General features: G+C 55.7%; 8 protein-coding genes across 8 annotated transcripts; 6 read left to right on the top strand and 2 right to left on the bottom strand.

Moving 5' to 3' along the window:
* Positions 1-928: 928 nt before the first annotated feature.
* POSPLADRAFT_1140913 (hypothetical protein) lies at positions 929-6,185 on the bottom strand (the record flags this gene model as incomplete). The annotated part of the gene is made up of 15 exons (XM_024485231.1): positions 929-1,082; positions 1,243-1,422; positions 1,803-1,911; positions 2,293-2,570; positions 2,681-2,799; positions 3,058-3,185; positions 3,268-3,436; positions 3,600-3,917; positions 4,080-4,229; positions 4,260-4,327; positions 4,395-4,533; positions 4,579-4,856; positions 4,919-4,961; positions 5,071-6,009; positions 6,033-6,185. 15 exons carry the CDS (start codon positions 6,183-6,185, stop codon positions 929-931), a joined length of 3,225 nt encoding a protein of 1,074 aa, XP_024339402.1.
* An 822-nt stretch (positions 6,186-7,007) lies between these two features.
* Positions 7,008-9,503, top strand: POSPLADRAFT_1180736 (hypothetical protein; the record flags this gene model as incomplete). The annotated part of the gene is made up of 16 exons (XM_024488779.1): positions 7,008-7,057; positions 7,110-7,297; positions 7,352-7,416; positions 7,472-7,484; positions 7,539-7,649; positions 7,701-7,766; positions 7,823-7,892; positions 7,942-8,032; positions 8,099-8,365; positions 8,423-8,490; positions 8,550-8,585; positions 8,635-8,704; positions 8,758-8,795; positions 8,850-8,956; positions 9,010-9,111; positions 9,174-9,503. 16 exons carry the CDS (start codon positions 7,008-7,010, stop codon positions 9,389-9,391), a joined length of 1,560 nt encoding a protein of 519 aa, XP_024339401.1. The 3' UTR covers positions 9,392-9,503.
* A 2,504-nt stretch (positions 9,504-12,007) lies between these two features.
* Positions 12,008-13,282, top strand: POSPLADRAFT_1046056 (hypothetical protein; the record flags this gene model as incomplete). Its single annotated transcript, XM_024478935.1, has 7 exons — positions 12,008-12,080; positions 12,136-12,251; positions 12,310-12,471; positions 12,532-12,607; positions 12,659-12,763; positions 12,819-13,003; positions 13,055-13,282. 7 exons carry the CDS (start codon positions 12,008-12,010, stop codon positions 13,280-13,282), a joined length of 945 nt encoding a protein of 314 aa, XP_024339400.1.
* A 396-nt stretch (positions 13,283-13,678) lies between these two features.
* On the top strand, positions 13,679-16,265 carry POSPLADRAFT_1169281 (hypothetical protein). The gene is made up of 10 exons (XM_024488054.1): positions 13,679-13,957; positions 14,019-14,352; positions 14,408-14,485; positions 14,535-14,802; positions 14,859-14,882; positions 14,936-15,010; positions 15,066-15,225; positions 15,280-15,527; positions 15,580-15,669; positions 15,728-16,265. The coding sequence occupies exons 1-10, from the start codon at positions 13,847-13,849 to the stop codon at positions 16,083-16,085; spliced, it is 1,746 nt and encodes a 581-aa protein (XP_024339399.1). The 5' UTR covers positions 13,679-13,846; the 3' UTR covers positions 16,086-16,265.
* Positions 16,266-17,013: 748 nt separating this feature from the next.
* POSPLADRAFT_1141353 (hypothetical protein) lies at positions 17,014-18,807 on the top strand (the record flags this gene model as incomplete). The annotated part of the gene is made up of 10 exons (XM_024485291.1): positions 17,014-17,171; positions 17,228-17,345; positions 17,399-17,499; positions 17,557-17,723; positions 17,774-18,005; positions 18,054-18,088; positions 18,148-18,209; positions 18,267-18,459; positions 18,513-18,576; positions 18,627-18,807. 10 exons carry the CDS (start codon positions 17,014-17,016, stop codon positions 18,805-18,807), a joined length of 1,311 nt encoding a protein of 436 aa, XP_024339398.1.
* Positions 18,808-19,163: 356 nt separating this feature from the next.
* On the bottom strand, positions 19,164-20,421 carry POSPLADRAFT_1141966 (hypothetical protein; the record flags this gene model as incomplete). The annotated part of the gene is made up of 5 exons (XM_024485365.1): positions 19,164-19,214; positions 19,275-19,454; positions 19,508-20,049; positions 20,104-20,241; positions 20,301-20,421. 5 exons carry the CDS (start codon positions 20,419-20,421, stop codon positions 19,164-19,166), a joined length of 1,032 nt encoding a protein of 343 aa, XP_024339397.1.
* A 1,026-nt stretch (positions 20,422-21,447) lies between these two features.
* On the top strand, positions 21,448-21,953 carry POSPLADRAFT_1141068 (hypothetical protein; the record flags this gene model as incomplete). The annotated part of the gene is made up of 2 exons (XM_024485254.1): positions 21,448-21,856; positions 21,913-21,953. 2 exons carry the CDS (start codon positions 21,448-21,450, stop codon positions 21,951-21,953), a joined length of 450 nt encoding a protein of 149 aa, XP_024339396.1.
* Positions 21,954-23,307: 1,354 nt separating this feature from the next.
* POSPLADRAFT_1055974 (hypothetical protein) lies at positions 23,308-26,163 on the top strand (the record flags this gene model as incomplete). The annotated part of the gene is made up of 10 exons (XM_024480716.1): positions 23,308-23,328; positions 23,376-23,509; positions 23,564-23,810; positions 23,862-24,071; positions 24,116-24,210; positions 24,260-24,344; positions 24,394-24,541; positions 24,606-24,702; positions 24,759-25,312; positions 25,371-26,163. Coding segments are annotated over 10 exons (2,384 nt in total), but the record flags the coding sequence as incomplete, so codon positions are not given.
* Positions 26,164-26,169: the final 6 nt, after the last annotated feature.

The raw sequence follows: 26,169 nt of genomic DNA, 5'->3' as shown, positions 1-26,169 counted from the left end.
GGCAGATGGTGAAGGAACTGAGTGGGAGATGGTGGCGGTGGCTTGGATAACGAGTGCAATGGGTGCGGCGGGTGCAGCGGGCGCAACACACAAAGTGCGGGATGTTGAGGAGCTCTGGAATGAGAGCAGAGAGGTGTATGTAGCGAGAGTGTAGTGGACTATGCAATATATTTACTTGTGGTGACTTTGTGTCTGTCCCCGTCTACTGCCTTGCCCCCCGTCGCCCTCTATACCCACCGCCCTCTATTCCCTTGCCCTCTGCTCTCCTCTACTCCCTTGCACTTGTGCCATCTCTCAAATTTCTGCCACTCACTTCTCGCATGCTCGCCCCATCTCCATCCCCTCCTGTCTGCCCCCGCTTATGCAGCCCATCTCCCCATCAATCTGCCGCCCTGTGATCTCCATATCTTGGCCCCAATCTCACTCTCAGTCTCTCACCATCCCAGCCCACAAAAGATATTCATCGCTGTCTACACAGGCACAGCTGAGATTGGAAAAAACCAGGCACCATCGAACACCACGATAAACCCGGGTTTTCCAGCATTTATCCCAGAATCAGCATACCCAGGTATTTCCCGATCCCCTCTCACCTTGGGTTTATCTTGGGATCCAGCCACCTAGCACCATGGTACATCTGCCTCCCATCCGATTTATTCCGATGCATTCTCCCCTTAATTATTATACCCTTAATATTGTAGATAAGTCAAATATATAATATTGTGCGCCAACCGTGCTACCAACATTGAATCGCTATTCAAAAGCTGATAGCCAGCCAACTGTGCGACTACCAACGGAATAAGCATGTACCTTGTCCACATCCAAACACGCCATCAGCACTAGCCTACGTACCAGTCAAGCAATCTCACCTCCCAGTCTGCATGCACTGGCAGCACACAAACATACCCATCCTAGCCACCTCTCCGAGTCGTTAATTTGCACGACAGTCAGTCATCATGTTTGTGTTCCACAGCTGCACCTCCAGGCAGCCAGATAGCGCCAAGGCACCATCAGACGCCTTCGCCAAGGCACCGTCAGCTTTGCACCAGTCCTCATGCAGCACTCGGCAGACGTGGCCGCGCCAGCTGGTGGCAGTATCACTAACGCAGAAGAGACATCAGTGCCAGGCAGCAGGTCTTGTTGAGTGTTGGAACTTGTCTGCGCAACATCATACTTGCGAGCCACCACCGTACTTGTGAGCCACCACTGTCCATGTTTGAGACTGCTGTTCTGTCTTGATACTACTGTCCTTGTTTGCTACAGTCATCCTTCTTCACAAGCATAAATCCGAAGTGCCTTTGATGTTGTCTTCTCACGCCCAGTCCCAGATCAACAGTGGCACATGCAATAGCCACAAAACAATCCCAGATACCAATGCACACCACCTGAGGCCAAATGATCTTGCCTCCCGAGTTCTTCAACACCCTGGAGTCTTCAGTCACCATGCGCCTCAGTCATTTCCGCAAGCCCCAGGAGTCTCACCGAGGTCCTACACCAGTCCAACTGAAGAGATCCTATGCAAGTCCAACCCAAAGCGCTTTGTCCCATTCTAGCAGACATCCGACCTAAGCCCTCGTTGTATTGATATCCCAGTCATCAGTTTGATCCCACCAGTCCTTTGGAATACAGTGTCGCATAGTGAGGTCTCGTCGCCCAGAGTGCATACAGTTGCATGAAAACCGCCATCCCAGACATTTTGACAAAGTGCCGGTGCAAGGCACCTTGCCCGCTCGTGATCCTTATGTTGTGAATACCAAGAATCCTTCTTTTTCGAAGACCAAGATGAGTACACTATCATTGCTCACCGCTTGCCATTGTGTGAGCCGCAAATCAACAAAGCTTTGGGCAGCGCTTCTGCCTGCATCGAGCGCCATGCCAGGCCTGCGGCAGGGCAACGGGTAGTGCTTGGGAGGCCTGCGGCAGGGTGATAAGTGATGAGTAGCTGCTGGGCATGAATGCACCACCATTCGTGAGGCAGCGCGCATGTCGAGACACAGAGCAAGAAGAGAGGAAAAAACTTACGTGTCTCATCAATGGACATCACACTTGTGACCTACCAGTCACCGTGATGCGCGCCCACCAGCCTTATTTGGCAAAGCAAGACTCAGCGTGGTGCCCATCCTTGCAGGCACTGGGTTTACCCCGACTCCTATCCCAGGATGGTGCTGGCGTCGGGGTGGATTGGCGGGGCGCCAAGTTGAACTCGGCTTGAACCCAATCCGCGGTCTTCGGGTGACGCCGCGTCATTGGTACTCAGGTTTTTCCGAAAATAAGCTCTGGCGGTGTACTACACACCCCGTCGGCGGTAGCCCGCTGAGATACACTGGTGCGCGGTCGCGTGGAAACTGACGGCCGGCCCGCCGAACGTCACGTCTCCTGCGTCCGTGTCGACCGGTGAGCGACAGGCAATGATGTCCGGATGCAGATGCTTACCACCACGATGTGCGATCTGCAGGCGTTCGCGTCTCGCCGTCTGCACGTCCCCGCGAGCTGGCCTGGTCAAGTCATCGCGCTGCGACGATGCGGACGACGCGCCACGGCGGGAGGACGCCATTGCAGATGGCCGTCGTCGTCTAGATGCCGGGCTGCCAGGCTGCGGGGGCGTGCGCAACACGGGTGGGTGATGCGGGATGGGCCATGGCGAGAGAGCGGGGGGTGTAAAGTCCGTCTGAGCAAAACGTACATGTACATATTAACCGTCCTCCTGTAGCCGGGAGCGCGCCCCTCTACCGCAGCCGCCTCGTCGACTTGCGCGCCACACGACCCGTTGGGCGTAGGCGTGCTCTGCGCTCTCGTGCTGTGCTGCTGCGGCGCGCGGAGTGGCCGTCATCGTCATTTGTACGCGCCGGCCGTCTGCTGTCGAGCAATATAGCACGATTTGCATCTTGCTGACTTGCGCAGCGACGCCGTGATGCGGCGCGGCGGCAGCGTGTCGGTGTCGGTCGCACGCGGACGCGCTGTATGTTGCGGGGGGTGGACGCCCCCGCGTGCAGAAGCCGTTGGGCCAGTGACGCGTGACGCGTGAGGTACTCGCGTCCGAGCGAGCGCGCAACGGCGTACCGCGTACCGCGTGAGAGCGCGCCACGGGACAGCGAGGACGTGCGGGGACCGGTCTCCCTTCGATCGGTGCGTGGGTGCGTGTGAGGCACGCGAGAGCGCGCGGGGGCGTCGTAAGACGCGGGCGCGCGCTGCAGACACCGGCGCGCATGCGTATCCATGTGCTGCACGAACGCGCGCGGCACGACGGGGTCCGCTGTGGGCAACACAGACCGAGACCAGGCGCGGTCTGGATGGGCGTGCGCGGGCTGGGCGCCCCGGCGTGGACTCGGTTGTGCAGAAGGACGGGTGCGCACGTCGTATGGAGATGGAAATGGAAATGGAAATGGAGGGGCGTGGACCCGGCCCCGTGCACCCGCCCCGTGCTCCGTGACGCGTGAACCTGTACGAGCGGCAGAACACGCTCGCCAGCGAGCGGCAGCCCTCGCTGCACAGCCGCGCGCACCGCGCCGCGGTCTGCGTGCATGTGCCCAATCAGCCGGGCGTGGGCGTGAGTGCTGCGCGTGCGGAGGACGCACCTGGCCGCGTCATAGTGCACTGCGCACTGCCTCGCCAGACAGAGACAGGCCCTGGCCGATCTCGCCGCGGCCCTCCGCATCCGCACCGCCCGCGCGGTCCCCGCCCCTGCCGCGGGAGCCGCGCGCGACCTTGCCTCGCGCGTCGAGCTGCCCTGCGTACGCCTCCGACTCGGGGTCGGACGTGTAGCCCACGTCGACGGCGAGCACCGGCGCGGGGCGGCGGACGCTGAGGTCGAAGATCTTGGGGCGCGACTGGGTTTCGTTTTCGATGGGCAGGGGGTCCGCGAGGCCGCGCGTGATGAGGCGTGCGTTTGTGCGCCTTGCGCGCGAGCCGCGCGTTCTTGGCTACGGCAGGCGAGAGACGGAGGCAGTCTATCGCGCACTCGATCAGAGCAGCTCATGCGAGAGCGGGGCGATCCTGTGCCCGTGTGCGCGCGCGCGCGCTGGCTGGCTGCCGGCCGTTGTTTCCTTGACGCCGGTCGGGTGCTGCCTATATCTTGGCCGCACGGCTGTGTCGTCGGCGGGCAGGCGAAGGTCGGGAGTGCGTGTGTTCCAGCAGGCTGCGTACATCGGTCCGGGTGCGCGGACGTCGCTACGAGAACGCTGATCTCCAGCGGCACTGAGTCTGAGTGGTGGTGCCCCGTGCGTCTGCCTTGTCTGCACACGCGCGCGCATGTTCTCACGCACCCGTACCGACGTCGTCGCATCGTCGCGTGTCTCGGGGGCCGCGTGACCGCAGCGCAGGTCGCGATCGACTTGGCGCCCACAGAGAGCGTGCGTGCAACACCCGCGCCGAGCGGACGGCAAGACGTGGGCACGTACCAATGAGACGGGCGAACACCTCTGGCGTGCGGACGACCTCGCACATGCGTGAGTATGAGCGAGCGGGCGCAGCGCGGTGTGCGACGAAGACGCGGGAGTGACGGTGCGAGGCGAGGCGGGAGGCTGCGCGTGGTCGCGGCTGGCGAGGGTGACGGCGAGGACTAGGAAGCAGAGCACGACTCACCTGCGGGACGTGCGCACGCTGGCTCAGCGGAGTCTGAGGCGCGGACTGCGACGAAACAAGAAGAGGAGGGCTGAGCTGGTGTTGCACATGGCGAGCGTCAGAGGCGGATACCATCGGGGAGCGAACGGCGGCGGCAGCGGCTACAGGCGCACGGCGCGTCAGGCCTGCACACTTGATCGAGTCGATCGGCATGCGCTGCCTCCATGGCACGTCTGGTGCCATGTCGGCGACGCCTTCTCCATTACGGCAACTTCTCATGACGACCTCCTCGACTACACCTCAGGGCGCTGGCTGTAAGTCTCGCACATGTTGTTCTGCAGCGTCCCGTATTCCAACTCACACTTGCTCAGGTTCAACGACGCCGCGGCGAAGACCGAGTACATCTTCATGGAATACACGAGGCACGAAGCTCAGCGACGTATGGCTGGAGCCGGGCGAACCGGACCTCGCCTCCATCCTGCGCCAGCTTGTTCACCTCGCGTCTCAGCTCACGCCGATGTCCTTCCCCGCGGCGGAAGCCTCTCCCACGCCCCCGACCCGGAGAAGGCGGCCGCGAGGGCGGCCATCCCGCTCATGGAGAAGGACGCGCGTTTCTGCGTTGGCCCAGATACCCGGCAGCCCATGTGGCGCGGCAGGCGATCGCAGCGCGACGCAGACCGTGTACCGTGTACGCCGCTTTCTGCCCTGTCTGACCACGCCCTCCAACTGATCAATCGCTGCAGACGAAAGCGCGGACGCAGCGCTCGCAGCAGCCGCCCGCACGGAACCGGCGTATCTCGCGCCGCTCCGCCGCCCGCTCGTGCCGTCCCGCCGCGCGCGGAGAGGGACGCGCACCGGCACCAGGCGCGGCCGCCGTCCGCCCACACCCACATCGCGGACTTGCAGCGCCATGCGCCATCTCCGCATCGCACCGGCGCACCGGCGCGCGGTCGTCTCTGCACCCGCCATCCAGATCCCCAGCAGCGCACCATCGTCGATCGTCGTGCGGAGGCCGTCCGACGCGGGCTGGCCTGCGCGACGGGGCCCTGGCAGCACGCGTCCGTCCTGCCCCTGCATCCTGCCCCTGCCCCTGCTCCTCCTCCCTCCCCGCCGGCGTGCCCGCGCGCCTCCAGGACCACGCCGATCCCGATCCCGGCTCGCAGCCCACGACGCCGCCGCACCTCGACGCGCGGACGCGCTGGACGAACCTGGGCGCACCGAAGCAGGAAGCAGAGGGAGTGCACCGGTCACCGCTGGCGCCGCTACCACGACCGCTGCCTCGAGCACACGGCGCCGCATCACGACGCCTTGACGGACCCCGTGTGCGCGCGCAGCCTGTTCCACCGCGCGGGCGACCCGTGGGCGGGCGACACGCTTGATCTGCAGGCTGCGCCACGGAGCGGGGGGCGGCGCGTGCGGGGGCGGGCGCGCCGTGTGCGCGAGACGCGGAGGCTGGACGCGCTGCAGGCGAGAACGGGCAGGGCGTGCGAGGTGTGGCAGGACATCTTCGGGCTGGGGCCGGACGGCTGGGTGCCCGCGCAGGAGTACGAGGAGGCCGTGGCGCGCTGCACGCGGGCGAAGGAGGGGGCGCTGGCGGAGGCCACGGAGGGGGAGCGTGCGGAGATCATGGCGCACTGGCCCTGGGACGACATGGACGCAGGGAAGTGTATGTGATGCATCGAGCTAGCCACTCCGCGGTTTTGTGTCGCAGGGGGCTGTCTATGCTACATGGCAAGTGCCATCCAGCACAATATACACCATAACACTCATCACGGGCCCCTCGTGACCGCCCGTCTCGTCTCTCATCCAGGAACGCGGCGGTACATCGTACACAGGCGCCCGCGCATTTGGGCGCTTTTGTGTGCCCGTTCATCGCACGTCTACGGCCAACATTCGGGACATTGGGTACAGGAATAACGGCCCTTTCGCGCAGGCTTTTGTATGATGGCGCGTATACGGTCATCTGCGTCCTTTTCGAGCCTTCGCGCAACACATGGTCCGCCCGCGCGGTCCCTGGTGGCCTCTCCGGCTGCTGCCCACGTCGTCTCTATCTCTATTGGGACACGGCTTCTCCCCATCGGGACGTGCTGCCGCGCCGGTGCACTGCACCGCTGTCCTGCTGCTTCGTCTCACCGCAGGGAGGGCACGTCGTCCTCCTGATTGTGGAACGAGCATGCGGTAGGGATACAGCAAACCCGTCGTCACCTGGTAGCCAGCCTCTTGTCAGCCTCAGCCTCACCAGCCTAGGTCAGCCTCGAGGGCTGACAGGCGTCTCCGTCAAAATGGCGCAGAGCCCTCACTGAGATCCTCCATTCACTCGCGGTACGATCATGGCAGACTACTTCCCCCTCCTCGGGACACTTCTGCTCTCGGGCGCCCTCTTGGCGTCCGCTTCGCCGGTGGATGTCTCTCCTGTGGCAGCGCTCAGCTATGGTGCATTCCAGGGCAACATGTCTGGGAACGTCTCTTCATTCCGGGGTGTCCCTTACGCTGCTCCTCCGTACGTCTCCCCCTCATACTTGCAGTGCCTGTGCTCACCGTGCAGACACTAGGCTCGGTGATCTGCGGTTCGCTCCTCCGCAGGCTCCTCAGCAGATCCAGGGTGTCTACCGAGCCATGGAGTACGGCGCCGCATGCCCCCAGCAGGCGACACCGACTCCGCCCGGCTTGCCCTTCAGCTTCTCGTTCACCGACTCACCTATTGCTGGGGTGCCGCCGATCGCCAACATATCCGAGGACTGTGAGTTGGCGCTATAGGTCCGCCTGGGTTAGATGCTGACACTACGTCGCGCAGGCTTATTTGTAAACGTGGTCAAGCCGCAGGCAGCGACCCCCGGAGCGGATCTGCCTGTGCTCTTGGTACGTCCGCCTTTGGCTCGTACTCCATGGTCGCTCATATGGAATAATTGGCCAGTGGCTCCACGGAGGTAATTTGCGTCGTTGAGTAGTGCGTCTGGTGGTCTGCTGATGCGGTTGCATAGGTGGCCTCGAAATTGGATCGTCGTCGCTCTACCCCGGAGAGGAAATTGTCGAGCGGTCGATTGCCATCGGCGAACCTGTCGTCTTCGTGTCCGCGAACTACCGTCTGAATGGTAAGTGCGCAAACATGACCGACGGATCATCTCTCACGCCAGACGATCTAGCGTTCGGGTTTCTTGCGGGCGAGGAGGTCCAACAGGCGGGCCTTGGCAACATAGGCCTTCGTGACCGTGCATACTGCTTTCCACCTCGTGTTCTTCACATCGGACTGAATGGCTCATGCCAGAACGCTTCGCCATGCAATGGATTCAGTCGAATATCAACGCGTTCGGCGGCGATGGCAGCAAGCTCATCATGTAATACCCCTTTCTCTCCGAGCAACCCCATATGCTGACATCTCGCCAGATGGGGCGAGAGCGCGGGCGCGATGTCAGTCGGCTTGCACATGGTCTGGAACGACGGCAACACCAACGGGCTTTTCCGCGGAGGCTTCATGGTACGTCCGACCCCAGTCGCAACGTTTGTCCCGTCGCTGATGGATTCTGTGTTTGCTTCTGTGCAGGAATCTGGCTCTCCCGGCGGCCTGTCCAACATGTCAGCTGGCCAGCCGTACTATGACTACATCGTGCAGTTCACCGGCTGCGAGGGCCAGTCCGACACCCTGGACTGCCTGCGCCACGCCCCGTACGACCAGTTGATGACCGCTGTGAACAACACGCCGAACCAAGCCGGATACCGGAGCCTGAACACGGTATGGAGCGCACGGATCGACGGGAGCACCATCACCAGGAACCCTCCACGCTCTCTCGAAATGGGTCTCTTCGCAGACGTACGTGCCAGTACACAGGCATCACGGGACTCTGTGCTGAACTTCCTCGCGTTGAAGATCCCGTTTGTGACGGGAGATGTTGACGACGAGGCCACCATCTTCAATCTCGGGAACACCAACGTCACGTACGTACTTGATAACTTGATCCCTGAGTGTGCGCTCAAGTCCTGAATGACATGAACAGGACGGACGAGGAGTTTGTGCAATATCTCAAGTCAAAGTACGCTTTGAAGTCGCGCCTTCTTGTCTGTCCTCACGCAGTATCCTAGCTTCATGCCGGAAGCGACGGCCGAGGATCTGAATGCCATCGCAAACGCCTATCCGTCCGACCCACGTCTTGTGTGTAGCCTCCATATACTTCAGCTGCAGCAATTAAGATGACAGTTGCACAGGGATCCCCCTACGACACTGGGTCTGCAGATCAGCTCACGTGAGTGGTCCTTTATGACAAAAGAGTGGGATGCGTAATAAGGGTCGCCTCCAGTCCCCAGTACAAGCGGCTCTCTGCCTTCGGGGGAGATTATACGTTCCAAGCGCCTCGTAGGTTCCTCCTCGGTCATTCAGCGGGTAGGCAAGATACCTGGGCGTTCTGTGAGTTCGTTTGACGGTCCTCGAGACACTGCGTGGCCTGACATATCTTGAAGTGTACAAGCGTAACAAGACCATCCCTTACCTCGGATCTCACCACATGACGGACATCCCAGAGTTCTTCACTGGTATCGACTACATTGGCACCGACGCACTCAGTGAGTCCTCTACAGCGCTTGCAATATTGTCTGCAAGATCTAAACTGAGTGCTCTCTCCTAGTCAACTTCGCGTACAACTTGAACCCGAACGTCCCGAGCACACTGGCGCCGAACGTCAGCTACCTGTCTAACATCACCTGGGAGCAGTGGAACTCCTCCACCTCTGCACCGCCCCTGTTCACCTTCTTGGATCCTGCCCCGTCGGTCACGATTTCGTCGGACACGTACCGTGCAGCCGCGATGGATCTTCTGAACGAGATGACAGCTCGTAGTGCTTAGAACTTAGGTGCGTTTCGCTGCTAGTTAGAGTATAGTATGAAGGGCTAGGAAGCTGTTCAATCGGGATAAGAGGACATTCAATGACGTTTATTGCGGCATCTTCACTGTCATCGTCACCGGCATGAAACGACATAATCTCTACTTGCTGGATAACGGTATTATAATTTCCGCTGCCACCGCGTGAGCACGGAGTATTGTACTTATTGCTGAGATGTGTCGAACTGACAGTGGGATCCGTTCGCTAGGTAGGATAGGACTGAGCGCGGAGACGTGAAATATCCCATTCGGCGAAATCGAGGCCTTCGTACAAGGCATGTTCTGCTCCTCAAGAGGAAGATAAATATACCATTACCAGCGTGTCTCGAGGAATAGCACAGCAGTATGACACTCTTACTCTGAGATGCGCCGCTGCAGCGATCCAGCCACCGACGTGTAACGGTGTGACAGGACGCGTCAATGTTGTCACGTCGTTATGGCGTGACAGCCGGCATCGAGTCCCCCTACAGCTGTCAACTCTACTAATACCAAGCTTTCGCTGGTCTCTGTGGTGCATTGCTTCCTTCACTCATACTTGAAGTCTCTGTTCGTACATCGGTACACTGCTCTGGCAGCAATTTGCTCCATCTGTCATCTTGATATAGGATTTTCACGACCACGGAACCATGTCTCCCATGAGCTTTCATTCATGCATGCCGAGTCTCAACTGTGCTGCTCAAAGGCTTAGGGTTGTTACCGAGAGATTAAGACATATTCTGTGAACCAGATTGATAACCTCGGCGTTTGGTATGTGATGTCTTTGTACACCCGTCAGTCTTTAAGTCCTGCATGATATATACGTTGTTCATCATCTCTTTGCGCATGCTTGGTGCGCGGTTGCTGTGTGCTGCTTGCACCTGGAGCATTTATTTCATTTTACCATGTTCATCGCCCTTTTGGAACCGAAGGCGGATGCTTTGCGCAATATGGAGAACAGTTACGAGAGGCATCCATAGGGATATCGTCCTTTACTGCCTGAGTTTGGGAGCGGCCATGTAAAAATGGGTTCTGAGGGACGAATTAATCAGGTTCTTGCTTCGCCACTATCTACATGAATCCACAGGCTGCATGCCTCATGTCTGGCAGATGATTCTTATATCATATTTCATGACTTCGTTGCATGCAGTCTCATATCCACTCTGTTTCTCAGTGTAGGGGCGACTTAGGGTTCTCTAGATCTCCATGCTTCCGGCGCATCTTAGTGTAAGGTGACCTTTTCGAGGTCTGCTTGTTGACATATTTGTCAAGCGATGCCTCTTGACATCTATTCGAGGAACGCGAGTTCGCGATGATCGCCGTCTAGATGGTTTGGGGCATCTTTCGATGCAACGCGGAGAATATCAGCGCCCTTGAAGTGGTTGGACGCCCTACACGCCGTATTGTGGTAATGTATTGGGGCACCTGGAAGAAGTTCGAGTCGCGGGAAGCATCGCGGTCTTGCTGGGAAGAAAGATCATAGAATACGTTCTGAGAACCAAGATGCTTACGATAGAACGGAAGGGATGTACTCAAAGGGCGCGAGTAGGATGATCGGAACGAACGGCTGAGATTGTGCCAAAGGAATCCGACCTCCCATTGCTACAATGCGATTTTAGGTACTGCCATCGAAGAAACTGAAGCTATGCCAGCTGCTTGCGTCGTTGGTAGCAGCATATCGGTAAGAGACAGCTTCAAACAGTAGCTAGCCTCGACATTACTCGCTGATCTCCCACCGGTTTGCTAATTGGGTCGAGAGAGCCATGTGTCTTACTCTCGTGTAACTCATGGTACCTCATTAAACGTTCTCAACATTCAAGGGTCTGTTTCTTGAGATGCTATAGGTCGGCGCCTTGCTTGATACTGATAAACCTTGTCGCTGCTACAAGTGCCAAGGAAGCGTAGGGCGGCCTCGCGCACCGGACCACCTTCTCTGGATATCACATTGTTCCGATCTCCTCGTGAGGCTTCTCGATATTCCGCACCGTCTGATTATGATCCCGAGATTGTGTCGAGGCAACATCGTTACACATAGGGATCGTAGTGCTGTGTTCCTGACGGAAGCATCATGGCCCATCGGGCGATCCATTCCGGTTGATCTCAACATACATCAGTAGCGCTGATTCTCATACTCGGTACAATGTTGTTACGAGTTCGCCTCCGTTGTTTTCACAACATACATGGCTCACTATTTACGACACGGTACGTATGCGACAGCTCTTACCCGGCACAGCCCGCACTATAGCCTACACTTCTCCCTGGGCGGTGATGCGCCAAGTCCCACCTGATCTCAGTACTAGTATTGCCGCTCCGATCCGATAGCGCTAACGGCCTGACGCCCAGTCCTCTCCCATCATCAAATGCGATTGGGCCGCCGTCTGCAGCCTGCTCGCCCTGACACAACTCAAAATCTCTACATCTTCACGGAAGCGCGCATGCATATGCCCAATGCCCCGCGCGGCGCGCCAATCGCCATGCCATAATCAATGCCTGAGTTCCCAGACTTGTTTCAGTGCCAACGTACATAGACACCCCGCCGTGCGCGCACCCGCGCTCTAGTAAGCTGTCTCCTCGCAAACGACCGTGGTAGTGAAGGTGCGCACGATGCCCGAATTGATCACTGGTCCCAACGCCAGGACTCCCATTGTTGCGACGATGCTGGAGGGCATCACGTACGGTGAGCTCATCGGTCGTGTCGCTGCGCACTGACAACCTAACGGCTCCTAATGCAGGCATTGCAACATGTGTGTTCGCCATGACCGTATGGGTTCTATACTTGCGTCGCGACCGGGGTGTCAGCCGCTGGATGCTGGGGGTCGCACTTGTTTTGTGGATCTTGCCGACCATTGTAAGTGCTCATCCTGCCTGGACCACCGACGAACTTGGTAAGAGACATTGCTCTGCAGCGCGTGATTATCGACACCGTGGATACGGTGAATGCCTTTGTACACCACATGGATGAGGGTCCATCTGGCCCTTCGGCTTACCTGGCTTCCTTCTGGCGGCCGCTTTCGCTGCTTGACAATGCCCTGTACGCCATATCAACACTGATCGGGGACGCTGTCGTGGTAGGTCATTCTCCCCATGCATCAGTATGCACAAGGCAATGCTAACATCCGTCGCTGCAGATCTACCGCTGTTATGTGGTATGGCAGTCTTGGCTTGTCATCGTCATACCAGGCCTTGCATGGCTCGGCTCACTAGGTATGTCCATGAAGGAATGGGTGCCACTCTACAGTGCTCACGAATCTTCAGGCAGCACAATCTACATTCTGCACTCATTTCATGAACACATCATTTCCAGCAACCAGATTGTCATGTTGTACTCGTTTACGCTGGCTGCGAATCTTTCGGCGACAGGTAAAGGAACCTAGTCAGACGGATGTCCAATAACTGATCCTCGCATCCTCTCCAGCCGCTCTGGCATATCGGATATGGTCAGTAGACCGCCAGACCATTAGGCCACGGGGAGCAAGGACGAATCTGCGGCCCATTCTCCTTGTTGTCATGGAGTCCGCCGCAATGTACACATCGCTGCTCATCGCAGCGCTAGTCACTGTAGAACATGCGTTGCAGGCCGAATATTGCCTGAACACCAGCGTAAGTGCTCGGGCACAATGCCTGATATTTAATGCTAAAACCACTCCGCAGATGCCCTCACTCATTTCAGTCATCTTTGGCATCGTCTTTATCCGGATGGGACTGGCGCAGCTACCTAAAGAAGGTCGAGCTGCTGCCGGTCACATCCCTCTCAGCACCATTGTTTTCGATAGCGCGCCCACTCAGACTGTAAATCAGTCGGAGACAAAGTACAGCAGGAGCGAAATGTCCTCAGGCATGACGTTCAAGGAGAGCAGTGCGGTCGAGTCTGTAGTATGACTTGATCGTCGTTGCACTCGCAATGTATTATAATTATTACTTCCTTGATGTTTCGCGTGATTCGGTGTGTATGAATACCTTGATGGGAGTTGATCATTACATGTTTTGTCCCGCGGCGGCGTTCTGCTATCGACGAGGAAGTCAGATTGGCCAGGTTGCGAATCGGTCGCGTACGTTGATCGGATCATTTCAGTAGCGGTCGGCTAGAATGATCGGTGTGTCTCCGGTACAACCGAGGAGGCTAGCATCGGGAATCGGTCAGAACGTGCGTGCGGGGAGCGGAAATGCTTGGAAATGACGCCCAGATGTTACTGCCCTTGTACAATGACATCGCCACCAGTATCCGAAGTGACGAGAACTGAGACCAATAGCGGGCTCCTGTCCACCAACTCCCACCTCGGTCCAATCACCGAGGGTGCCTCCACACACCTGCACATTTCTGTTCACCGCTGCGCTTCCATAACAAACCTTATCACCTTGTAGGCGCTGTATACTGCCCCGCCTCACGCAAGACTGGCGGGTGCTGCCCCGCTTGTCAAGTCTCCAGGTTGACTCTACCAGACCATGAACCAATCGCACAGAGAGGCATTGGACTTCATGCAGGGGTATCTGCATCTCGTCAATGCAGGCCTCTCCATCGAGCATGGCGTAGCGGCTGCTGCCGCCTTTGGGGTGGTACGTACAGGCGTCGGTCAATAGCTGCGCGCTGATTGGTTCACCATGCACAACCCTTCAGCTCGCACATCAATACTTCAAACGATACGAGCCTACTGACTTGGTATCGCTCACTGTGCTGCTGGGTGCAGTCCCTGCCATACCTGCGTCTCTGCTTGCGCGAACTGGTGATTCGACGTTCACCGCAATCCTAACCGCGTATTCTGTTTATATCGTCTCCTTGCTACTGTCCATTGCGATCTACCGCACGACGCCACTCCATCCTCTGTCTAAGTACCCCGGGCCGTTCCTATGCAAGCTCTCCAAATTTTGGCTGGTCTATCTGACGACTCGAGGCAAACTGTATCTGTACTTCAAAGAGGCGCACGACAAATATGGGCCCATCGTTAGGATTGGTACATTTCGTTTTTGTTGAAGCCTTGTTTACCGCTACAATTGTCTGCAATGCAGGCCCCAACGAATTATCAATTGTGGACGAGACCCTTCTTCCGTCAATCATGGGCCCAGATAGCATGCCCAAAGGCCCGCGTAGGTTCTTGTGCTTGTACTGTGCTTCACATTACTGAGGGTCGCTCAGTATGGGAAGGCCGTCGCATCCAAGGGAAGCGCGGCGGTGGAAAGACCCGGGGCACCCTAATCGGCTCGCGCAACAAGAAGGATCACGCGGAGGCACGTCGTGTCTGGAACCGTGCGTTCACCACCCCTGCGGTGAAGAAATACGAGCCCATCGTGATCCGGCGGGCGGCGCAGCTTGTCGAGGAGCTCAGGAAACGATGCAGAGCTGCAGAGCGCGACGGCAAGGGGCTAGCGGAGGCCAATCTCTCGGAATGGCTGAGTTACTTTTCGTGAGTTGAGTGACAGTAGTACGAATATCTCGGATTGACTGTTTTTCTACTGCTAGATTCGACTTTATGGGTGACTTTGTGTGGGTATTGAAGATTCGTGCTGTGTATGAAGGGTCCTGACAAGGTTGTTCAGCTTTGGTTCGTCATTCGAGTTGATGTCCGACGGCGACAAAGACGGCTTCTTGCGCACCATGGCCTCCGGGTTATAGTACGTCCTTTTTTCTCTGCTCCTTGCTTCATGTCTTGATGATTCATTATTTTAGTTTACCAGCTCTCACACAGCATGTCCCATGGTGTATGGACGCCCTTATATACACACCGTTTGTTGGTAAGGAGATGAAGCAACTTGGCGAGTTTGCATTCCGGCAGGTCTCCAAGCGTATCAAGGAGGGCTCAATCCAGGATGACCTCTTCTATCACCTCGTGAGCAGTGCTCCTCTCACTCTGTCCCTTGCGGGATTGAAGATGTTCTCCTAGAACGACGAGGGCCGTGAGAGCCCAGAGCCCCCCTCGATGCCGCTGCTGATGTCCAATGCGGTGACGGCCATTATCGCGGGCTCGGACACCACGGCGTCGGTCATGAGCAACATTTTCTTCTTCATTCTGCACCACCGTGCCGTCTACAACCGACTCCAGGCCGAAGTCGACGCCGCATTCCCGCCTGGAGAGGGCGAGCCCACAGATGCAGCTAAGCTGGCCCAGCTGGAGTACATGAACGCAGTCATGTAGGCATTTCCACCCCATGTTACATTTAGTGGCTCATGTTTGATGGCACAGCAATGAGACTCTCCGGCTCCGTCCTCCCGCGTCTACCTCTCTTCAGCGTGCTCCAACTCCTGGAAGCGGAGGACACGTTATTGGCAAGGAGTACGTGCTCCTGACCCCTTTTGATCAGTTGGCCCGGGGCTGACCTAAGCATCCGCAGCATGTTCATACCTGAGGGCACTGCTGTCTACTCTCCGTTGTACGTGTACCATCGCGACCCGCGGTACTTCTCACCAGATACGGATGCGTTCCGCCCCGAGCGGTGGCTTGCGGGAGAAGCGGAGCCTGACGCTGTGCTCAACATGTCGGCGTTCATCCCGTTCTCCATCGGGCAGGCGAACTGCGTTGGCAAGCCGATCGCGGTGCTCGAGATGCGCCTTGTACTCGCGTACATGATACAGGCATTTGAAATGCGCCTAGTGGACTCGTACCGACCGGAGCAGTGGGAGGAGGAGCTGCGGGACTTCTTTGTGCTACAGAAGGGCCCGCTCCCGGTCTCCTTGAAGGCGCGTTTCTGACCGTCATCACTCTTTCATTACAGCGATTTCTCCTTGTACTTTGTTTATGATTCATCTTCGTCGGCCTTGGATGCCTGGTTGCAGCTGCTCGCAGAAGATGCAGTAAGACAATTGGAGTCTACATCCGTAGACGCCCGTCATATATTAGCGCCGGATTAAAATTTCACTCCTGACCCAGCGCGTCCTGAGATGATGCCTCTTCATCTCCAGTCTGCTCCCTCCACAGTGAGCGATGAGCCTCCTTCACTGCCCGGAAACGCCGAGCAATATTTCTAGCGACACCACATTGGCTAAGTAGTTCAGCGCATGATTGCGCTGTAGCCTGGAACTTAGACAGAGCGTTAATCAGTACGTATGCATGCGCCGGGCGTGACAGTCAGACAGCAGCGTTGTTGATGAGAAGCAGCGAGCGCGGTAGAAACGTGCCTCCACTGATAGCTGAACCTTGCAGCATGATTGACCGGAACACTCTGGATCATGCCCGAACGTAAACCTTGTCAAGTAATCTACGCCTGGCTTAGAAAGTAATGTTATACTCACGTTCGCCATGAGCGGTCACTGGTGACAGTTAAATTCTGTATCATCTCAATTGTCGACGCTAACGGGTCTTCTCCCGCCCGCCAGAAGGCATCTGTAATCGCGCTTCCGGTCGGATCGCAGTGTGGAGATGACGCAGGTGTTCTTTGGCCATACCAAATCCGGTATACCGTTCTGATGGGCCACACGGGCGGCAGCAGCGCGAGGAGCCGTGTTACTAACAAACAGTCTTCGCGGAATCAGTGAGCGCCCTAGTGCTTCACAGGCGGAAGCTCAGTTATGTGGCCCTCCGCACTGCGCTTTCAGGCCTTATTGATCTCGGAGAGTGTCCCGCTCGCGTTGTGCCAGACGGTTCGCGCGTCTGAGTCGATATCCCATCTCATCCTGCGAAATGTCTACAGAGAAGCCATTTGCAGGAGACGAGAAGAGCCTGGACGGCGTGAACACGACCACGCCTGATCCCACTATCGCACAAGAAACATCTCGCGCTCCCGCCGCCGTGATTATCCCAGATGGTGGTTTGCAGGCTTGGCTCTCGGTGCTCGGCGGGTATGTGTGGCTGTCGTGCAAATAGCTATGGTAGTACTAACGTGCTCGTTCTCCAGGTTCTGCGTTCTAACAGCGACCTTTGGATACTCCAACTCGTTCGGTGTCTATCAAGATTATTATGTTCTGTCAGGAGCATCCAGTTCATCCAACGTCAGTTGGATTGGGTCTCTTCAAGTACGTTTCATGGAGGGCCACGCCGTATTATCATGCTGAACACAGCGCCCTAGCTCTTCCTTATGTTCTTTGTAGGACTTCCAGCGGGCAAGCTCTTCGACCAAGGGTACTTCCACCACAGCCTTGCTGTCGGGAGCGTCCTCTACGTGTTCTCGTGAGTATTCAAATACGTAGTCACGGTCCATCTTCATCCTAGACCGTTACCCCACAGCATGTTCATGCTATCATTGGCACACCCACACAAGTACTACCAGCTTATGCTTGCCCAAGGTGTTGGCATGGGCTTGGGTAGTGGTCTGATGTTAGTGCCGTCGATGTCAGTGCAAGCGCACCACTGGAGAAGGCGTCGATCTCTCGCCATGGGTATTGTGATGACAGGTTTGCTTCTTTAGCTGAAATATTGAGCAATGACTTACATTAGGTAAAAGGCTCCGGTGTTGGCGGCTTGATTTACCCAATCATGTTGAACAGGCTGCTTCATGGTCGCGTTGGATTTGCATGGGGTGTCCGTGCAACGGCTTTCCTTACCCTTGGCCTCTTAATCATTGCCAATTGCGTCATGACAACTCGCCTTCCCAGTGCCAAACAACGTCCGCCAGGGCCAAAGGCCGACGTCAAGTCGATTCTTGCAGATGGCCCATTCCTTCTTCTCCTCGCGGGGTAAGTCAGTCAGACCTCTTTGGCAGGGCATTTCTTACGATGTTCCAGAGCATTTTTGGTGCTGTGGGGGATGTTTTACGTATGTGAGTCGCCAAGCCACAACATACTGTGTTAGCGCCGTTTGAGTCTGACTGAATCCGAGACTTCTACCTGCAACTCTGGGTCAATTTACATGACCTATCCGAGACCCTCGGCTTTTACACGGTGCGCAATCATGTCGGTCGTTGCCCTCGTAGTCATCTCATTCAATCATGAGCTCAGATCGCAATTCTGAACGCTGCTTCTATCTTTGGGCGCACTATTCCCAACATGATCGCGGACCGTGTTGGCGCGTTTAATGTCTTTGCGCCCGTGTGTCTAATTGCTGGTGCCCTTGTATTTGCGATGTTCGGTGTGACCAGTGTTGGCGCGGTCATCGTGTTCTCGATATTGTACGGATTCTTCTCCGGCGCAGGTGAGTCTTGATCCCATGCGATAACTGACGGACACTCAAGATAGAGTTATCAGCGATTGCATTGATGCCTCCAACTGTTGCAAGCGTCGCCAACAGTGTGCATGAGATAGGGTGCGTGTTCCTCAGAGTGATTCATACTCTTGGCTCACATGGGTGTGCAGATTGAGATTGGGACTTGCCTATTTCACTGTATCTTTCGCAATGCTCACGGGAACCCCTATCGTGGGCGCGCTGTATGACCTGCACGATGCGTGGTTCAGACCCATCGTGTTCAGCGGCGTACGTCATTCCCACTGCCATTTCTATAGAAGCAGCCCAGCGTACTCATGTTCAAATAGGTTGTCATGATCGCTGGATTCGTGTTGGTCCTTTCGTCGCGGCATGTATATTCGAGGAGGAAGAGCACACAGCACCTTTGATTGACTTTGAGTCTATATGATCTCGGATGTAGCGGTTGTACAATCATCCCGAATTTAGATTCAGCGGTATGCTTGTGCCAGATACCTACGTTTTCCAAATATCGATTTCTCATACTCGTGCCTGATCGCGAAGGCTCTCGTTTCCCTTAGCATTCGCATGGCGCGGCACGATCGAGCAAGTTGCTTATCCATTATAGTGCCTCAAATCGTCCCACAGTCCCGTGTTTGAACAAGAATCTCCAGACGTATATGTGTCGGCTTACATGCTCGAGGACCGAGGATATTTCAAAGCTCAGGAGTGTCTGCTATTCTGTACGTAACCTTTTCTCCATGAACCTGATAGATGTACGAGGTTAAGACTCATCGACGGCGACTGGGTCGAATCGGATAACACACCTTACCAGCCTGCATGTACTCGAAGCCATCCTTGACACTTTCCAATCCATGGGGAAACAGCTTGCTAGGTATCGGCTTGACCTCGTGCTTGTGTAGTACTTCTGAGATGAGCGCCGCATACTTCACCGCGTTGTCGTAATGATCCTGCTTGGCCGGATACACAAATGGAACTGTAATTGCCTGGCGGAAGTCAGTCGCTTCGCTTGAGCAAGCAATGCAATTGGAATGCATACCTTGCCGAAGATCGAGTAGGCGAGGATGAATTCAGTCCTAACGCCTTTCGTCCGGCTTACGTAGGGCAACAGGGTCGCTATCGTGCCACCGTCCTTGCTGAGCGCTGTACTAACTTGATTAGGGGTTCTGTCCTGACTGATACAATCCATGGCGTGCTTGAGTTTGCCATCCGTGCTGGCAAAGATCCTCCTTGGCGTGTGTGACGGGGCATAGTCGTAGACCTCATCCGCGCCGATATCCTTCATCAGTTTGAAATTGCTCGGTGATGAAGTGGTAATGACATGCAAGCCCGCCAGTTTCGCGAACTGCACGGCGTAATACCCCGTCGCAGAGGAGCCTGACCAGATGAGGACACTTTCCTGCTCATGTTCGCCACCGAGCGGGGTCGGAAGATGAAGGCATTGGTAGAGGGCCTGACAGGTAGTGAAGCATGCGACGGGTATCTGGGCCGCGTCCTCAAATGATGTTCTATCCGGCAGGACGATCGTGAGGGCCGCCGGGACTGTAACGTACTCTGAAAATGCTCCATTGGGACCGATGCCTGTGGCCTCCTGAGTATACGAGAGGTTCAGCTAGAGGCGAACCTGAGACTGACCACCATGCGTCAGGCCTGCAACCCTTTGACCGATGGTCCTCAGGCCTGATGGGACATCCGGTCCTATTTCTACGATAAGCCCTGCGAAATCGCAACCGAGTACGTTTCCTCGCGCCTTGCAAGACACTGCAGTCTTCCCTGGGTACGCAAGTAACCCTCACCAACGGAATTGGGTGAATTGTAATAGGATCGCGTACAATCGGTGGGGTTTTGCGCTACGGCGATCACCTTGACCAATGCCTCGCCAGACTGACACCTGGGTGTGTCTATTCGCTTCAGTTCAACGTGGCCATCGCCAGTTGTCACGACCGCGCGCATGGTCGGAGGGACATCATCTGCCGCTGAGAGCATTGCAAGAAATGAAACCGTGAAATGGCCAAACAGAAACGGCTGGAGCCTGGGTGATAGTGCGAACAGATGGCCAAGTTGTATCGCCAGCTTGAGAGCACAGAAGCGCAAAGTATGTATCGTGAATTACCTGTTACGAGTAGATGTGACCACAGTGGCCATAATACATGAAGCCTCGCCTTGATCTTCCTGGATGACATGACATGGGAATATCATCGTCAGTTCTTCTGACTATGATACCGATCAAACTCAAGTTCTCCGCGACTGTCGAAGATCTGAGCGCCGAGCTAATACTTCCGGGATCGGAGTTGACACGTTCGGGCGGATCATTGTGTTCCCTCTCATCATAGAAGTGCGTTGGTGCCTGGTCGCTACGAATCCCGTCCGAATGGAAGTTCTACATATTCGTTTCCGCCGACTTCCTTCAGGCTGTACTTACAGTCAGACGGAACCCGGGAATGGGATGATATCGATGACGAACATGACAGATCTTCTCGCCGTACTACGATGGTTGTTTCTCTCGCTCTTAATGTAACCGCAAGAGATCGACACGCGGTGCGGTCATATATGTTCCGATGCACTCACCATCCAATGCGCCCAGGCTCACATGACGTGTTTATCTGCGAAGGGCGTTACATCGTCGATAGTGTAAGGCAAATAAATCGGTGTAAATTACACCGTACTTTTTTACAGGTAATTTACAGGTAATTTACACTTTTTTACAAGGCTGTCTGATTAGCGGTGTAAATAATGTAAATAAGGAGGGGTCACGTGTTGGGTACCCGCGTCCAGCCACCACTTGGGGCCGATGCCTTGTGCCTCTTGTGCCTCTCATGCTGCCCCGGGCTATTGTTTTGTCAACGCCGCTGCGTAGGTTTAGTGCGCCACGTTCGGTCTCTTTGTGCTAGTATATATATAAAGTCCAATCAATTGTATTTCCCCCCAATCTTTTGCTGTGCAGGCTGCTCTCTGGCAGCATCCCCCTCAGTCACTCCCATGGCACCACAGTCGACGAGCCACGCTGGCGTCTTCCTAGAAAGCGAATGGATTGGGTCTGGTAAGAAGTTCACAAAAGATTTACCTGCCTATGTCAAGACGGCCCTCGAGGCTGAACTTTCGCTGCCACCAGCAATACTATCCTTGGTACTACCAGGTAGCATCAAGGGGTTCGAGCCGGAGGAACGAGACGACGACGAGACACTGGAGTGGCTCGATGAGCCTGCTACAGTTATCCGGGGAGAGTCTGGGTTTGTTGCTGCAAACGAGGTGAACCTTAATGACCCGGACCTTCTAGAGATGCTCGCGACATCGCCGCCGTCGTCTAGGGCTGGAAATTCACAACGGCCGCGCACGGATGTTCAGGAGGACTCGGAGCTAGTAAATGTGAACGAGCCGGCAGAAGATGGTAAGACATTGTGGCAATTTAATTGGGATGTGTAGGTACTTTACAGCGTGTACTAGAAACTCTGTACGCCCTTGCGTGTAATTCGGACGCTCCCTGAGGCTTTTTTTACATATGTTTACACTTTTTTACTGTTTTTTTACCGTTTTTTACACGCCGGAGGGGCGTCACATGCCGAGGAGCAAAAGTCCCGTGATTTACTGTAATTTACATTTTTGACCGTGTAAAAAACGGGGTCCCGAAACCTGGGGGTGTAAAAAACGGTAATTTACATGCCGATGAATTATTTACCCTACACTAATCGTCGATTGATCGTCAGAATCAGCAAACGACGACTTAGGGGTTTCTCAGCGGCTAGGCTTCTAGAACGTTAGGATAATCTCATGTGAACAGGAAAGCCCGTGTTGAGCGACCGTGACCCAACTACCGAGAAGTATACACGTCGATCGGCAGCGACGCAGTTTCTGTGCACGTTTCCGACATGCAATGTCGGGCACAGCCCCAGCGGAGCGGAAGATAACAAGCCGGCACACCTATGTCTTCGAGGTCTTTTGTTCCACGCCCATCAGGATCGATTGTATCATTTGCACGCAATCATTCATGGGTGGAGTCAGGGGCAATGCAGAAGCGCAATGTCGATTGAAATTGGACCACAGGTTCTGATAGCACAGTGTGACTCGGAGCCTTGCCCATCGTAGACATTGATATCCGTTGCGCATCTATCTGTTGTCGATGGTGGCGGTAGTAGATCAAGCTGTGCCCGGTGAGAATTTGGAAACTCGCAGTGTGTGAGGTCGAGACTTCTTTCACGAAGACATAACGTCGCAGATACCAATGCATGATGATGTTGCGAGCGGCATCAACGGTTGAGAGAGGAATGCACATTTTGCGGTCGGGCATCGCGCGCTTACTTCTATTTACTCCTATTTGGCTCCTCTTTTCAATCACGACGATCACACGGTAACTCATAGCTGAGCTAAAGCTGCTGCTATAGGCGGACATTGGTCAGAATACAACTGGAATATGTGGATGATAGTTCACGACAGGTCACAACGCTTTTCCAGACCATAAACGCAGCTGATGCTAGCGCATTCGAACTGGCAAATTTCGCCATCTCCGAGGAGACTCGGAATCTCACTTGCGCCCGATGGCTTGGTACGTATGCTACGGCATCTTCATTACGTCGCGTCGCTTCTGATGATACCATTCCTCTTTACTTCGTGGCGTCAAATCACGTTTCGGCGCTGATGCAAGGTACACCGTAGAATCAAGATGAAAACTGAACGCTAGCACATGCGCCGGCGCCGGGGAACCCTGTATCATACCTGGCCCGTCATTGCCCGTCCTTCTCTGGTATTTTATTGTATCCCCAAGGCGAAGAAGCTCATATAAATCCCTCATAAGATAGCAATAGCGCGGACCTACGCATCTCGGTCTTGGACGCGTAAGCGATGATGCCGACTCCTATAGCCATAGTATGTTGGCAGCCTCTTGAGTAGCATTCCTACTTACCCATCTTCAGGTTGGTATATCTGCCGAATTGCCTAGTGGAGTTCACACAGACAGTAATCTTAATCATCACGAGTTTTTTGACTTCCTGCTCAATGGGAAGGAATCCTACGAGCGCATGCCGCACGGCAGGTTCAATATTGAGGCGTGAGTTACAATAGAAGCTTGCTCATGCCCGTCCTGTTTGACCCTCGTTGATAGGTGGAAGGGCAGCAATCGCGGAGAAATATGGGTGGACACAGGGTCATTTCTCAAGGGAATAGACTTATTCGACAATGTCGAATTTGGCATCTCTGCGAGAGACGCCCGCACTATGTCACCAGCTACACGAAAGCTCATTGAACATTGTTTCTTGGCGCTGGTGGACTCAGGCATCGATTACCGCAGCAGGAACGTCGGTTGTTTCACCTCCGGAACGAACCTAGAGTTGACGAATGTCGCTGGTCCAGTAAGTCCCGCTTTCATAGGAATTGTAGTCAATCTCAATAGAGGACCGCAGGACGAATACGACTGTGAAGGCTCATTCGCGGGATATCCCTCGATGGTGTCTAATCGTGTCTCGACTCATCTTGACCTATTGGGTCCATCAGTCCCCACCGATACGGCATGCAGTTCATCCATGACGGCACTGCACCTCGCAGTTCAGTCACTGTATAGCGGTGATTGTGATGCTGCTGTAGTGGGCGGATGCCAACTGAACCATCGGCAAGTATTGCTCGCCCTTGACGCGGATTCAAGTTCACCTCTGACTAGCTCGTGGTTAGTTTCGTCGACTGGTTCACGTATAGCCAGGCATCCTTGTTAGCCCCCGATGGCAAATGCAAGCCGTTTGACTCGTCAGCAGATGGGTACGGTGCAACCTTTTCAAATGACTTTTCATTTTTACACCTCAGGCAGATTTTCCAGAGCAGAAGCCTGTGTAGCGATTGTACTTAAGCCGCTGCAGCAGGCTTTGTTAGACGAGGACCCTATCTATGCAACGGTAGTGCCTTCGTTGTGTCGGAGAGCCGTGCTCTGACTTTGTTGCGTAGATTCTCGGTACAGCAATCAACTCATGCGGTGGTAGCGCTCCATCTGGGGCACCCGTTGCGGAGGCGCAGCGAGACGCTATGCGAAAGGCATTTAGGCTATCAGGTAGAAGCCCTCGCGAAGTTGACTTTGTGGAGTTGCATGCGACAGGTAATGTTTTTGCGCATGTTTTCATGAATCGACCGGTCGACGTACCAACTTGTCAATTGGTTAGGGACAGCGAAGGGAGATCCCACGGAAGCCAATTGGGCTGGAGAGGAGTTCCAGAGAGATGACGAAATCCTCATTGGCAGTGTAAAGGGAAATATCGGGTGAGCACCTCAAACGCAACAGACTAATGCAGCCAGCTGATCGTCTCCATTCGTAGGCACACAGAAATTGTAGCTTTTCTGGCGTCACTGTCGAAAGTCGTATCCATATTCCAATCCCGCCTTATTCCCCCGAACATCAACATACGGTCGCTCAACCCTGCAATTCGGTGGAGAGAGTACCGGCTCTGTGTACCCCAATGCCCCATTGCATTGCCTTGTCATTCAGAGCGCCTTCCTCTGATCGCTATGTCAAGCTCTGGGATCGGTGGCTCCAATGGCCACGCGGTTCTGGAAGGGCCGCCGGTTCGAGCATCCCACAATACGCACACCTCGCCTGAGGCTGACCTGCCAAAGCTCCTCATCTCCGGCGGGCTTTCCTCTCGCAGCGTCAGCGTGGTTGCGGAGTCCATCGCAGATGTGGCGTCCAGTGGCGCTTGTAGTTTATCTACACTGTCCACTGTGCTTGGACGTCGCTCCCGTTCTATGACCTGGCGCTCGTTTGCGATCACTGACCTGGGTCGTCCCACGTTCTCGCCACCACAGCTTTGTCCTCGTGAAGCACGCCCCATCGTCTTCGTATTCTCGGGGCAGGGTCCCCAGCATCAGCACAGTGCGTTCGTTACTCATGTTAGTCATACGGCCCATGGATGATGCTGATGTCTACTCAGTGGGTCGGCAGCTATTCGAGAATTTCCCCATCTTCCGCGATAGCATACTGGAGATGGATAAGACCTACGAGGCATTGACTGGCAGCTCGATGCTACGTGATCACGGCTTGTTTGAGGGCTACTCACCCAACGGGAACTTCAAGGACGTCTGGCCAATATCGCTCATTCTGCCATCCATTGCGATGTTCCAAATAGCGCTCTTCGATCTCTTGACCAGCTTCGGCGTCAAGCCAGACATAGTCATTGGCCATTCGGCTGGCGAGACCGCCATGCTCTACGCATCTGGTGCAGCGCCAAGGTCGATGGCATTCGAGCTGGCCGTCATTCGCGGACGTGCGTTCACACCTCTTGAAGCACTTGGTGGTGGTATGGCGGCCATATCATGCGGGGAGGAAGACGCAGAGGAAATCATTGCCAGCGTACGCTCAGAACTCCCGGACAACATCCTCGAGATCGCCTGTTTCAATTCACCCTCTGCCATCGCGATCGCGGGCCACGACATCGCGATCACACGGGCGCTGGAGGTCTGTCAGACTCGGGGGGTGTTCGGTCGCAAGATACGCACGAGCGTGCCCATGCACTCGTCCATGATGGAGCAGTGTCGAGAGGACTACTGCAGAGAGCTCCGAGCACTGTTTGAGCGGTACCCTGGCCAGCACGTCCCACAGATCCCGACGTACTCAACATTGACGGGAGAGAGGTTGTCCGACTCGATCGACGCCGACTACTTCTGGAGGAATACGCGATCGCCCGTACGGTTCACGCAAGCGATGGAAAGGCTTACCGCGTCGCAGTCGTG

Source organism: Postia placenta (genome assembly GCF_002117355.1).
Source record: "Postia placenta MAD-698-R-SB12 unplaced genomic scaffold POSPLAscaffold_6, whole genome shotgun sequence".
NCBI classification, from domain to species: Eukaryota; Fungi; Basidiomycota; class Agaricomycetes; order Polyporales; family Adustoporiaceae; genus Rhodonia; species Rhodonia placenta.
The sequence above is the reverse complement of the archived record's forward strand: the minus strand, read 5'-3'. Positions and strand labels throughout refer to the sequence as shown.